The following is a 14604-nucleotide window of genomic DNA, read 5'->3' as shown; positions in this document are numbered from 1 at the left end:
AATCTGAGACTCGGGCAGTAGCCGCAGGCATCGAGCGGGCACAGAGTCTGGTACCAGCTGCTGAGCAGACATGGAGGCGCTCTGATCCTTGAGTGGTGCATCAGGGGCTGTTGGTAGAACAGGATTATCACAGGGGTCAGTGGTCGGAGAGTATGGGCGTGTGGGGGCGGATGCAGATATGTGTAGTGATACGAGTGAAGCAGATTGTGGGGATGGAGAGAGAGTAGGGGCGAGTTTTGTGCTCAGAACAGGTCGTTGAGTGTTTAAAGTCATTCCAAAACCTGTATTACTTTCTTTCTTCAGTAGAACACAGAAGGACATGTTAAGTCAAATGTCCACGCTACTATTTATATGAAGAAAGCGGATGGCCACACAACATGATTACACAGGAAATCAACATGTTGCTTTCGAACGTTTATGTACCCTCAACTCTGCTACTGAAATTGGTCTGTGCTTCCTGAAATTCCAATCACTGCCCCCAGTGGCCGAATCTGAAAGCATTGTTGAACGTATGGGCATACGTGAGCTCCAGTTTCCGAGTGAAATGTCCACAGAGGGGCGCCAAAACTGAGTGGTATTTTTAGTTATAAATGATTTAATACAGTCTACAGGAAAGTATATTTTTTTATTAACCATACACCCTAATCCAAACCCCAACCCTAAACCTAACCATCAGTGGAGTAAAAATTTAATTTTAGATCAAAAACTCCTCCGAATTACAGTCATCATTGTTTTTGTGAACACAATTTCTTCCTGGTTCCCATGGGACCAGAACCCATGTCTCAGAGGTTGTTTTTACAATGCTCTATCAGCAGCACTAGCAGGAAATGTGACCACGTTTGAACTGATGCAAAAATGTCTGATGGCGCTTGTTAGTAATTTGGCCGAATGGGATTGATTTCAGGGAACATGAACTTTCGAAAGCAATATGTAGATTTACCGTGTGATTAAGTTGGGTAGGTGTAAGGTTTGGTGCAGTTTTATCGGTAGGTAAAGACAAACATGCCTGTATCATGTCACCACAGATGGGCTCACTTGCCTGTTCTTTTGTGTTTTTCAAATTGTGAAGCATACAGCCCCTAAACAGCCTAAAGGGTAAATGACATGACAGACTCGCTGTCTCCATCTTCAACACACACACACACACAACACTGCATGCGCAATTTGGACTGGGTTTTGAAAACCAAAGTAATCTCTATAACATGCTGTTTTGAGGGCAACATCACAGGTCTCTGTGATCAAAACATACACACACACACACACACACACACACACACACACACACACACACACACACACACAGAATGAGAAAAGCGCATGAAAGATTGCATTGATTGCCCTCATTCAGTCCTGTAACACACACACACAAACACACACGCAACACCAGCGGGCATTCCGCTGTACACTCCCTCACCGCAGACAGACTGTGATGGGCGCGTATATGTGAGAGAGGCCATATGTGGCTGTGTATGTCTGTATCTGTACATTTGACTGATTATGTGTGTGTTTGTGTGTGTGTGTGTGTGTGTGTGTGTGGCCCCGGGCCCTCACACGTCCTCAGAAAGGCTTCGCTGAGTGAGGCTGCCCCGCAGGAATCCGTGACATTACCTGCGGCGCCACTGGGCCCCTTACACTTCACAAAGTGAAAAATCACATCAGAGCGTGTGATCTCACACATGCACATTTATATTAATTCGCTCAAATATCTCTAAACAAACTACCATTTTAAAGGGTTTTGGGTTGCATATACTTATTTGTTATTGGTGCTTTACCAGTGATTGGTGATCTGCATTTTGCAGACAGTTTCTGTGACATCATGCTACAACAAAGACAGTTGCTATCAAGGAGGCCTACAATACCTGGAGAGAGCTATGCATTTGCATTCCTATTCATCTCAAAGGAAGTTTTTGAGCCAATCAGCTGAGCTATACATGCCATGCTTATATTACCTCTCCACTGTGTATTAGAAGTCCAGGAAGTCTATTTCCTGCTGTTAAGGGGATAGTTCACCCAAAAATGAAAATTCTCTCAGGATTTACTCACCCTCATGCCATCCCAGATGTGTATGACTTTCTTTCTTCTGCAGAACACAAATTAAGATATTTAAAAGAATATCTCAGCTCTGTAGGTCCAGTGGTTAAATCCATGTGTTCAGACATTATATGTGATAGGTGTGGGTGAGAGACAAATCAATATTTAAGTAATTTTTTGTCATAAATCCTCCTCCCTGCCCATTAGGAAGCGATATGCATTAAGAATGTGAATCACCAGGGGCCTGGGTAACTCAGCAAGTAAACACGTTGACTACCACACCTGCAGTCTCAAGTTCGAATCCAGGGCATGCTGAGTGACTCCAGTCAGGCTTCCTCAGCATCCAATTGGCCCGGTTGCTAGGGTGGGTAGAATCACGTTGGGTTAACCTCTTTGTGGTCGCTATAATGTGGTTCTCGCTCTCAGTGGGGCGCGTGGTGAGTTGTGCTTGGATGCCGCGGAGAATATCATGAGCCTCCACACGTGCTAGGTCTCCGTGGTAATGCGCTCAACAAGCCATGTGATAAGATGCGTGGATTGACGGTCTCAGACGTGGAGGCAACTGAGATTCGTCGTCTGCCACCCGGATTGAGGCGAGTCACTACACCACCACGAGGACTTAGAGTGCATTAGGAGTTGGGCATTCCAAATTTGGGAGAAAAGGGGAGAAAAAAAGAAAAAAAAGAATGTGAATCACCAAAAACAGAAGGAGGAGAATGAGAAAGTGAAAGTGGAAATTGACTGAGCAGGGAGGAGAATTTATAGTAAAAAAGTACTTAAATATTGAACACCCACACCTATCAAATCGCTTCAAAATATATGGATTCGTCTGGAGTACCTTTATTTTGCACGTATGTGGCTTTTTGAGCTTCAACATTTTGGCATCCATTCACTTACATTGTATGGACATTGTATTTCCAAGTTGAGAAATTCTGCTAAAAATCATCGACTGTGTTCAGCAGAAGAAACTAAGTCATACCCTCATGCCATCCCAGACGTGTGAGTAAATGATGAGAGAATTTTCATTTTTGGGTGAACTAACCCTTTAAGTGCCCTCCAGAAAATCCGATGTTGCCGTGTTCAGAATGGAATGTATAGCCTACTGCACGGTACATACTGTATACTTCTGACAATTTTTGTGTGAAACAGTATGAAATTTGCAACAATAAACTTTTCAAAGAGTTGGATGCTACATTGCTATGATATGTCTTGTGTTTCAGCATGTAATATGCATGTGTTCTCCTCTCTTTTTCAGATGCAGCAACAGGAACTAGCCCAAATGAGACAACGAGACGCCAACCTGACGGCACTCGCCGCCATTGGTCCGCGGAAAAAACGCAAGGTGGACTCACCTGGAGCTACAACGACAGGCACTGAGGTACAAACCTTTACATGTTTTATTAAACAATGATGTCTTCTAATGACTCGATAAATCAACATTAAAATCAACCAGAAATAAAAATTACTCATATTTACTGTCTCTAAATTACTCTCCTTTTCGGAATAACGTAACCAAGTCCTATTATTTTTCAACCACCTCTCATATAGAGAACACTTTTGACCATCAAATACATTTTCAGATGAATAAAATCAATTAAAAATACATAGAGTGGGTTGTGAACACCAATTCATGTTGATTTTAAATGGGTGCATTTGGCTGGAATTTGAGATTAGAACTGAAATTTCACTGCTAGATTAGGATTGTCAGGATTTGCTGTCTAAAGATTTTTTTTAATGGCTGCATCTAGGGCTGTGCGATATGACCAAAAATATGATCACAATATTCTTTTTCATGTCGCTCGATTTCGATATTTATCACGATATACATTCGCATTTGCACATTGCACATTTTTTTGAATTTCCAAGTTGACAGAAGAAAAGAAGAAGAAAAAAAAATCCTGAACAGTCAAAAAAGTCTCTATAAAACTGCACTGGGGGCCCAGAGACAGTGGGGTCTAAGGGATCTTCTACCAAAATATTATATAATATTTTATAGAGTTTATCAATCGAGTACAATTGGATATGTTAAAAGATCATCTGTTCATTTGAAGCATAATGAAAACAGTCCAGTATTTGTTTGAATATTTTTACATTCAGATTATATATTTTTATATTTCTTTACATTCAGACACCCAAGTATGGGGTCATAGAAGCCCTTGTGACTGAGGAATGATACTGTATGGGGGTTCAGGGGTATCCCCTGAGAGAACATTTAAAAAATGTAAAAGTCTGAATGGACCATTTTTATATTTTCATTAAAGTGAGAAAAACTAGCGCTACCAGCTGGTAATTTTATATTCTTTCCTTGTCAATCTGATTAATTTTCACAAAATTAGAACAGAAATCTATTTGTTTATTATTAAAGGCTCGTAACATGCCGATTAATAAAGCAAAATTTAGAAGGAAAAAATGTTATGGTCTAAAGGCACTTTGGAACCACTTTAACTTATGCGGCTCCTCATGTCTGCTCACATGTGGGGAAAAGAGGCAACGTGTGCGGAGCGGGACAAGGCATAAATGAAGCGTGTTCGGTGCTAGAGAAAAATATTCAAGAATACAGCACAGAAAGATCAGAGCTGGTGTACACTACATTGTTGTTTTGTCATGCTGCTCACTAGAGACGATGAGAGGGCGCAACCGTCGTCATGATGTTTTGCGGTCCGGATGGAACCGGCGTAGCCTAATTGCTAGCAAGGCAGCTAACATTAGCAATTTCATATAGTCTTGGAAAGCCGAACAGCTTGCGTTTTTAGCGACACACACCTATCATCTAGATGTAGAAAATAGGCTAAATATAAAAAAATTACCCAAAAGCTTATCATCGATATCGTGGATTTTTTTTATTGCGATAAATATCGAGAACGTTTTATCGTCCAGCCCTAGCTGCATCCCATTTTGCATATTTCAACTACACAATAAAATACAGGTGCATCTCAATAAATTAGAATGTCGTGGAAAAGTTCATTTATTTCAGTAATTCAACTCAAATTGTGAAACTTGTGTATTAAATAAATTCAATGCACACAGACTGAAGTAGTTTAAGTCTTTGGTTCTTTTAATTGTGATGATTTTGGCTCACATTTAACAAAAACCCACCAATTCACTATCTCAAAAAATTAGAATATGGTGACATGCCAATCAGCTAATCAACTCAAAACACCTGCAAAGATTTCATGAGCCTTCAAAATGGTCTCTCAGTTTGGTTCACTAGGCTACACAATCATGGGGAAGACTGCTGATCTGACAGTTGTCCAATCATTGACACCCTTCACAAGGAGGGTAAGCCACAAACATTCATTGCCAAAGAAGCTGGCTGTTCACAGAGTGCTGTATCCAAGCATGTTAACAGAAAGTTGAGTGGAAGGAAGAAGTGTGGAAGAAAAAGATGCACAACCAACCGAGAGAACCGCAGCCTTATGAGGATTATCAAGCAAAATCGATTCAAGAATTTGGGTGAACTTCACAAGGAATGGACTGAGGATGGGGTCAAGGCATCAAGAGCCACCACACACAGACGTGTCAAGGAATTTGGCTACAGTTGTCGTATTCCTCTTGTTAAGCCACTCCTGAACCACAGACAACGTCAGAGGCGTCTTACCTGGGCTAAGGAGAAGAAGAACTGGACTGTTGCCCAGTGGTCCAAAGTCCTCTTTTCAGATGAGAGCAAGTTTTGTATTTCATTTGGAAACCAAGGTCCTAGAGTCTGGAGGAAGGGTGGAGAAGCTCATAGCCCAAGTTGCTTGAAGTCCAGTGTTAAGTTTCCACAGTCTGTGATGATTTGGGGTGCAGTGTCATCTGCTGGTGTTGGTCCATTGTGTTTTTTGAAAACCAAAGTCACTGCACCCGTTTACCAAGAAATTTTGGAGCACTTCATGCTTCCTTCTGCTGACCAGCTTTTTAAAGATGCTGATTTCATTTTCCAGCAGGATTTGGCACCTGCCCACACTGCCAAAAGCACCAAAAGTTGGCTAAATGACCATGGTGTTGGTGTGCTTGACTGGCCAGCAAACTCACCAGACCTGAACCCCATAGAGAATCTATGGGGTATTGTCAAGAGGAAAATGAGAAACAAGAGACCAAAAAATGCAGATGAGCTGAAGGCCACTGTCAAAGAAACCTGGGCTTCCATACCACCTCAGCAGTGCCACAAACTGATCACCTCCATGCCACGCCAAACTGAGGCAGTAATTAAAGCAAAAGGAGCCCCTACCAAGTATTGAGTACATATGCAGTAAATGAACATACTTTCCAGAAGGCCAACAATTCACTAAAAATGTTTTTTTTATTGGTCTTATGATGTATTCTAATTTTTTGAGATAGTGAATTGGTGGGTTTTTGTTAAATGTGAGCCAAAATCATCACAATTAAAAGAACCAAAGACTTAAACTACTTCAGTCTGTGTGCATTGAATTTATTCAATACACGAGTTTCACAATTTGAGTTGAATTACTGAAATAAATGAACTTTTCCACGACATTCTAATTTATTGAGATGCACCTGTATGCACTTCTGTGATCATGGGAAATTATTTTCAACTTAAAATGTTGAAAGTAAAGGTAGACCAATATATCGGTTTTAGCGATTGATTACTGCCGATAGTTGCTTTTTGGAACTGTATATTATTATTATTATTATTATTATTATTATTATTATTGGGATTTTGGTTGAAAAATAAATGGTATTTTATTCACGTTGGGCTCTTATAGCATCTAGGTCTTTGCTTATCATAGCAAGGAAAGATTAAGAAAAATTTTTAACGTTACAATTTTTAATCAACCGATTAATCTGTTGTCTTCCTTTTCCACCACCTTAGTTATCGATATTGGTAAAATCCACTATTGGTCGACTTCTAGTTAAAAGTGAACTGTCACAAGCTTCTCTTCAGTAGCACAAAAGATTGTGGGCAAAATTGGCCCAAAAGCATTGCATTTAAAATTGACCAGATATACTATGAAATTATGGCACTTTTGACTATTTTAAACATACTATAATTTGGCACGTGATAATCTTAATCTCGCAATATTTATAAAATGGATAGCATGCGAGTTGGTCATTTGTCATTTTATGTCAAGATGTCATACCCAGGATATTGCCACAAGAGTTGATATTCATGTGAGCAAACGTGATTAAATGTCTTTTCATAAAGTAAAGGTAAACACCAGAGCTTTTTTCCCTGCAACATTTGTCAACTTCCCCTCAGTTAATGAAGTGGACACGCACTGCGCGTCCTGCTCGAGTGTGTTACAGTGTTATTTTGAGATGCAGAACGCATTGTTGCTGCACATATGGCTACCAGCTCTGCTCTGCATTACAGAGGATTATGCTGTACACACTGGAGACTTGAAGAAATATAAGTATAATATTTCCTCTACATCGTGTGGTATATGAAGTCATTGGGTTTAGCTACATCTGGCAAATGTTTAGCTTTACTGTTGGAGTCGGAAGGCCAATTCATATTCCCTCATGGATTGTGATTAATGCTTGAAAAAGGTAAACTGGAAAAAATACATTGTGAGCATCAACTGGTCATTTTAATAACCTGCTCATTGAGTTGTGTGTGTGTGTGTGTGTGTGTGTGTGTGTGTGTGTGTGTGTGTGTGTGTGTGTGCGCTTAGCCCAGAAAGATCCTGCAATGAAAATGACCAGCATAAATAACTAAATAAGTGTATTACTTCTGCTTTGTGAACACAGTGCCGACCTCTTTCACTGTTTTATTGTTTTTGAGCTGAGAGCTGCTGACCACAACAACGGCCAAGAACTGTATGTGAACACACACGCACACATTTATACACTCACCTTGCTTACTCAACTTAAACCAGCCTGGAATGGTTTGTTGGTCTTACCTGGTTTAAACTGGTCGTAGCTGCTTTAAGCTGGTCTCCCAGCCTGACCAAGCTGGTGTTCTGCTGGTTTATGATGGTCTTAGCTGGTTTAAGATAGTCTCCCAGCCTGTCCAAGCTGATGATCTGTTGGTTTAAGATGGTCTTAGCTGGTTTACGATGGTCTCTCAGCCTTAACAAGTTAGTGTTCAGCTGGTTTAAGATTGTCTATCAGCCTGACCAAGCTGGTTTTCAGCTGGTTTATGATGGTCTTAACTGGTTTAAGCTAGTCTCTCAGCCTGACCGAGCTGATGATCTGTTGGTTTAAGATGATCTTAGCTGGTTTAAGATGGTCTCTCAGCCTTAACAGGCTAGTGTTCAGCTGGTTTAAGATGGTCTTCGCTAGTTTAAGATGGTCTCCTAGCCTGACCAAGCTGATATTCTGTTGGTTTAAGATGGTCTTAGTTGGTTTAAGATGGTCTCTCAGCCATAACAAGCTAGTGTTCAGCTGGTTTAAGATGATCTTAGCTGGTTTAAGATTGTCTGTCAGCCTGACCAAGCTGGTTTTCAGCTGGGTTAAGATGGTTTTAGCTATTTTAAGATGGTCTCCCACCCTGACCATTTTTTATTTATCTGGTTTAATATGGTTTTAGCTGGTTTAAGATGGTCTCCCAGCCTGACCAAGCTGATGGTCAGCTGGTTTAAGATGGTCTTAGCTGGTTTAACATGGTTTCCCAGTCTCACCAAGCTATTGTTCAGCTGGTTTCAACTGGTCTTAGCTGGTTTAAGATTGTCTCCTAGCCTGACCAAGGTTGTCTTCAGTTGGTTTAGCTAGGAGACCAGTTAAAAGGTGCCCACAACCCTTTTAAAACCAACCAACAGACCAGTTTGGGAGACAAACTAAGACCAGCAAACCAACTTAGACTGATTTAAGATATTTGTTTTGTTTTGTTTTTCAGAAAGACATGTACATGAAGTGCACTTATAAGGCTGTAATAACTCTTCTTCTACTAACAAAAAAGTACCATGGTATTACCATTTGTTTTTACTTGATACCATGGTAATACTATGCTATTTAATACATGTATCAATACTAAGAATTAATTACTTTGACATGTAAATTGTCGTGCACTGTTTGTGCTATGGGTATGAATGATAACTCAAATCATGTGGCTTGTTGAGAAGATGTGTGTTAATATTTTTTAAACAATCCAACTTTCGAACAAAACCCATAGACTTTCATTGAAAGTGTTATCGCCCCATATCTAGAGACTAATACAGTATATTATAGAGACTTAGAGGTGGACTCTTGACTTTGGCTCCTAGAACACTCTAGCAACTGCATAGCAACACGCTAGGAACTACTCAGCACAACCTAGCAACTGCATTGTAACATCCTGGCATCGTGGCGGCAACTTTTGCACAGGTAGCGCTCATATTTTCTTCAGAAAACATAAAACTCTATTTGCAACTGTATGTATTTTTTGAAGTACCTTGTAAATGTATGTTAATACCACTGCAGTGAATATGGTTATCATTTAGTATCATGATATTTGTCAAAGTATGATAGTAGTACTACCATCTGATATCCTCACTGCACCGCCACGGTATGTTTTGTAATGGCCATTTTATGTTTCTTTGTTAAATTGGAGGGTGTTTTTATAAGTAATGCCACCCATTAAAGATCAAGATAGTGAGAAAAGAGAAGGGAAAGGAAGGAGAAAAGGAAAGACAGAGCGAGGAATCTTAACTTATTTTCACTTTGTTTTCACCTCCTTCTTATTTCTTCATTTGGGCTGGCGCTGTGTGCCGCCCTGAGCGATTTCTCTGCTTTCTCCAGAGCAAAGTGAATGTGACTTTTCTAAGGGGGTCACGGAATTGCTGCGGGCTACAGCAGCACAGTCGTATTCAGGCCTTTTCAGAGTTTCACTCTGGGGCCCGGCAGAGATTTCATCTGCGCAAAAATGCGCCGTGGGGTGCGAGCTCAGGGTGAGCTGTACAGCTTTATTCTGGCTGCTCGGATTCTCTGAGTATCCGGACTCTGTTCTGCTGCGTTAATCCCAAACAAAAGCCTTTTAGTGTCTGGAAACAGTCACCAAGACTGAGACATGGGAATGAGTGAGATGGTAAAAATTCAGATTTTAGTATCGAACAAAGAAAAAGCGTGGGTACGTCGTCCGTTCGTTCTCCCTGCGATATTCCCAAAGGAAAATATTATTTCTCAGAGGAATTTCCCTAAAGGAGAAATAAAAAAAAGACACAAATGGGACAATTGTTGACATACAGTAAGAGCATAGAGCTACAGAATTAATATTATAGCATAGCAGAGATCATTTGGTCTTGGAAGAACTTGTTAGGAAATGTTATTCGTATTGAATTTGAATAACTATGAATAACTATATTTCAATATAAACCAACTTCTAATTGAGATATCTTAATTTTATTTGCAGACTTTGGGTTTTGGCAAATCTGAGCACAGTTTGATACATTAGGATATCTTCTGAAACTCTAAAGGAGACACATGATATTTCTGGGGTCTTTTACTCTGGAAAACGGGTTAGTTCACCCAGAGTTGGAAATTTTGTAATCATTTACTCACTCTCATTTCGCTCTGAACTCGTATGACCTTCTCCAATCACATTTACAGATATTCAGATATGCCATGTTTCCAGGTTTGATGTCAATGCTGCCTTACACCATTGGTTCTTATGTGACGTGAACGGTTGTGACTCACCAAGTTGTCATTTTTGGAGCTTGACAGGAAAAGAGCTGATTGAACATTCTACTAAACATCTCCTTTTGTGTTTTACGAAACATAGAAAGTCATACGGGTTTGGAACAACATGAGGGTGAGTAAATGATGACAGAACTTTCATATTTAGCTAAACTGTGATTTTTCTTTCCTACGGGTTACCCAGAATTGCCCGTCCTCCCCCTCCGAGTCTGTATGTGTGCGACTGATTTCAGGTAACACTGGTGGCGGGAGATTGTGGGTGTTTTTCCTCGTTATTCACCCCCCTCCTCTCATCTGGCCAGGCTTCAGATGGCCCTGGGGCTGAACCTGATAGCCATGTTCAGCGTAAAGTCTGTCTCCATCCTGAGTGAACAAAGAGACCTTACAGTGCTCCTAGGCATAGATTAGAGACAGAGACGGGGGGCCCCTAACTGGCCTTTGCTTGGGGTCATTGCGCAGCCAGGGGCCACAGTAACAAACTTTTTCCTCTCAAGCTTTTGAAGTTCAGTACAGAGACACTGTGTGGTAAGCAAACGGAGAGAATGAACAGGGAAAGAAAGCGGAGAAAGTGTAAATTGGTTTATGAATGTTACGACAAATGTGGGGTTCAGTTCTCAGGTGCAGGAAATGAGCAAACCACTCCCAAAATATGACACAAGAGGGTGTCACTACCCACAGGTAGAGTTTTATGAAATCGTGATGACATTTCCTTAATATTCTGCCTAACATCCTCTTTTGTGTTCCACGAAACAGTCATGGGTTTGGAACAACATGAGGGGGGTGGGGGGAGCGATTATCCCTTAAAAGTGAAGTGTGTAGTAGCACCAAACGGAACTGCAAAAAGGATTTCCCCTAGAAATTGACATTTCGGGCTGCTCAAACAAATAGATGTTTTGAAAGCACCACAGTGTTTACACTCTTCAGGAAGTATTTTAACATTTTTAAAGTTGGTCAGTTTTAAAGGGCAAACCATGATGCTAGGGTGTTGTAGGTGGTTACAAGGCATTGCTATGCTGTTGCTAAGGTATTCTGGGTGGTTGCTAGGGTACTCTTAGTGGTTTCTTACTGGCTAAAAAAGATCCCATTCAGTTTCCTTCTTCACAGAAAGTCTATGGGATTTTTTTTTTTTTTACCAGTTTTATCATCCACCAAGCAAATATCATCAGTCTAAGTACATACAAAAATGATTTAAGGTATCATTCATGTCTGTTGCACAAACGGTACATGATGAGTTACACAGTGAAGTTTAATACTTAGGATTAGTGATTTGAACAGACCCCTCACCTTAAAGGGATTGTTCACCCAAAAATGAGAATTCTCTCATCATTTACTCATCCTTATGCCATCCCAGATGTGTATGACTTTCTTTCTTCTGCTGAACTGAAATGAAGATTTTTAAAAGAATATCTCAGATCTGTAGGTCCTCACAATTCAAGTGAATGGGTGCCAAAATTTTGAAGCTCCAAAATCACATAAGTCAGCATAAAAGTAATCCATAAGACTCCAGTGGTAAATCCATGTCTTCAGAAGCAATATGATAGGAGTGGGTGAGAAACAGATCAATATTTAAGTCCTTTTTTACTATAAATTCTCCTCCCTGCATAGTCAATCTCCACTTTAACTTTCACATTTACATTCTTCTTTTGCTTTTGATGATTCACAGTCTTCATGCATATCGCCCCCTACTGGGCAGGGAGAAGAATTTCTAGCAAAAAAGGACTTAAATATTGATCTGTTTCTCACCCACACCTATCATATTACTTCTGAAGATATTGATTAAAACACTGGAGTCATATGGATTACTGTTATGCTACCTTTATGTGCTTTTTGGAGCATCAACATTTTGGCACCCATTCACTTGTATTGTATGGACCTACAGAGCTGAAATATTCTTCTAAAAATCTTCATTTGTGTTCTGCAGAAGAAAGAAAGTCATAAACATCTGGGATGGCATGAGGGTGAGCTAATGATGAGAGAATTCTCATTTTTGGGTGAATTATCCCTTAAATTATGATTAATAGTAATAGTGAGATTAGCCTTAGCAAACACCACTACTTATTCCTGACCTGTGTAACAAAATGTCCACATTCATGGGTACTTCACCAAAGATTGAATCACCTTTTTCCATTTAATTCTGTCACCTTTTTCTTTTTAAGGTTGTAGAAAAAAGGTAGAATCAGGAAAAGAGAGATTGTGGTGGGGGGGGGGGGGGGTAAAAGCACAAGGACTAATGCCCTTTCCTCCAGCTAAATTAACAGGAATGACGTGGAAAACAATCTGAGCTGGGAATGAAAGAGGGGGGTGGAACCATTAAAATGTGCCCGGGGCGATGGACTGCGCCCAGTATCACTAAAAATGCTCGTGTTACAGATGTGCAGGCAGGCTCACAGGCAAACTGTGCTCTTGTTCTATAGCTACAATTAAAATCAACCTCGCTGCCAAAAAATTGGACTGCAAAAAGAGAAAGAAAGAGAGAAAGGCCCACATGAACATCAAAGAAAGACTGAAATGTGTAGGCAGTTATAAGAATATTCTCCAAGCCCTGAGGTTCAACATGCTCCTCTTGTTAATGAGAATTTTTGACCTCTAGTTTGTAAGTTAAACTTGTAATCTTGGTTAATGAAGTAAATCAATCCCAACTTGGAGTGAACAGCCTCGTCTTCCATCCAGCCTCTCTCTATCCTTTGCCCTCACTTATATGCTCACCCTGGTCTTTCGCTTCTCCTCCCATATTTCCCAGCCTGCGAGTAAACATGGGCAGATCGTTGGCCAGACAAACAGGAAGGCCACGGGTATGTTGTCTGTGTGTGGGGGTGTTTGTGTGCTTTAACATCTGTTTGGTGGGCTGTTTCGTTTGTAGCTCAGCTGAAGGGACAGTCACCCACCCCCTACTCTTGTGCCATCTTTACACTGCAAAGGTGGCACAGAAGATGGATCTGAAGTGGCATTTACCAAGGAGGTGGCATAAATACATTTACACAGCAATTAAAATTGTATAAATAATGTTATGAGATTAAGGTTTTAATTAAGTTTAAAATTTAAAATTTATAATGATAGAAATATGAAATTAATGAAAATATGAAATTATACTTTTAAATATGAAACTATACATTATGAAATATATGCTCTGTTATGACAATATTCATTTGCTGTACATAGAACCAAAGCAGCATCAGAACTGCCTTTGATACTAGAGGTTGAGGTGGGTCAGAGCAGGCATAATTTAGTCTGGCTTTTATACAGCATTGCGTCTTTACACAGAATTTTGAGCAGGCACAGAGCAGCCTTAACTCGGTTGTGTAAAAACACCTTAAGACTATTAAAGCAGCACAGACACAGCACAAGAAAATGCAGGAAACTTTTTTCAACTCCCATCTAATAAATGTATAGAGTGTTTTTAAAAAAAAAAAATGTTTTATTCCGGTGCTTTTTGAGTGGAGTTTCATTTGGTCCATGTACATTGCGTTCATTCATTTTTTGTTTCAAAATAAAAAAAGGTCAGGTCTCCTAAGCAACCAAATTGGCCCGGTTGCTAGGGAGGGTAGAGTCACATGGGGTAACCTCCTCGTGGTCGCAATAATGTGGTTCTCGCTCTCAGTGGGGCGCGTGGTAAGTTGTGCATGGATGCCGTGGAGAATAGCGTGAGCCTCCACACGCGCTACGTCTCCGTGGTAACGTGTTCAACAAGCCATGTGATAAGATGCGCGGATTGATGGTCTCAGACGCGGAGGCAACTGAGATTCGTCCTCCGCCACCCGGATTGAGGCGAGTCACTATGCCACCATGAGGACTTAGAGCGCATTGGGAATTGGGCATTCCAAATTGGGGAGAAAAGGGGAGGAAAACAAAAAAAGGTAAATTATGCTTTGATTTATTGGTCACAATGTTCAAAAGCTTGACACTCTGTAAAATTGTTATTATTTCTTCTTTATTGCACAAGTTTGCTCCTCCAAACTGTGCTACACCCAATGAATCAATGTGAATCCACCAGCCTTAAACTAGACTAGATGTCACCATGAA

The 14604-nt window shown here is 40.4% G+C and overlaps 1 protein-coding gene across 3 annotated transcripts in view; it reads left to right on the top strand.

The window, feature by feature from the left end:
* The window catches only part of LOC127416587 (transcription initiation factor TFIID subunit 4-like), a 128326-nt gene that overhangs the window by 79400 nt on the left and 34322 nt on the right, over positions 1-14604 (top strand). For all 3 annotated transcript variants that reach the window (XM_051656007.1, XM_051656005.1, XM_051656004.1), the window contains one exon: positions 3287-3409. In XM_051656007.1, the coding sequence (XP_051511967.1) occupies positions 3287-3409 (123 nt within the window). The remainder of the gene's footprint in view (positions 1-3286; positions 3410-14604) is intronic.

This window comes from Myxocyprinus asiaticus, chromosome 26 (assembly GCF_019703515.2).
Source record: "Myxocyprinus asiaticus isolate MX2 ecotype Aquarium Trade chromosome 26, UBuf_Myxa_2, whole genome shotgun sequence".
Taxonomy (NCBI): domain Eukaryota; kingdom Metazoa; phylum Chordata; class Actinopteri; order Cypriniformes; family Catostomidae; genus Myxocyprinus; species Myxocyprinus asiaticus.
Note: the sequence above shows the minus strand (reverse complement) of the source record. Positions and strands in the feature narration are given on the sequence as shown.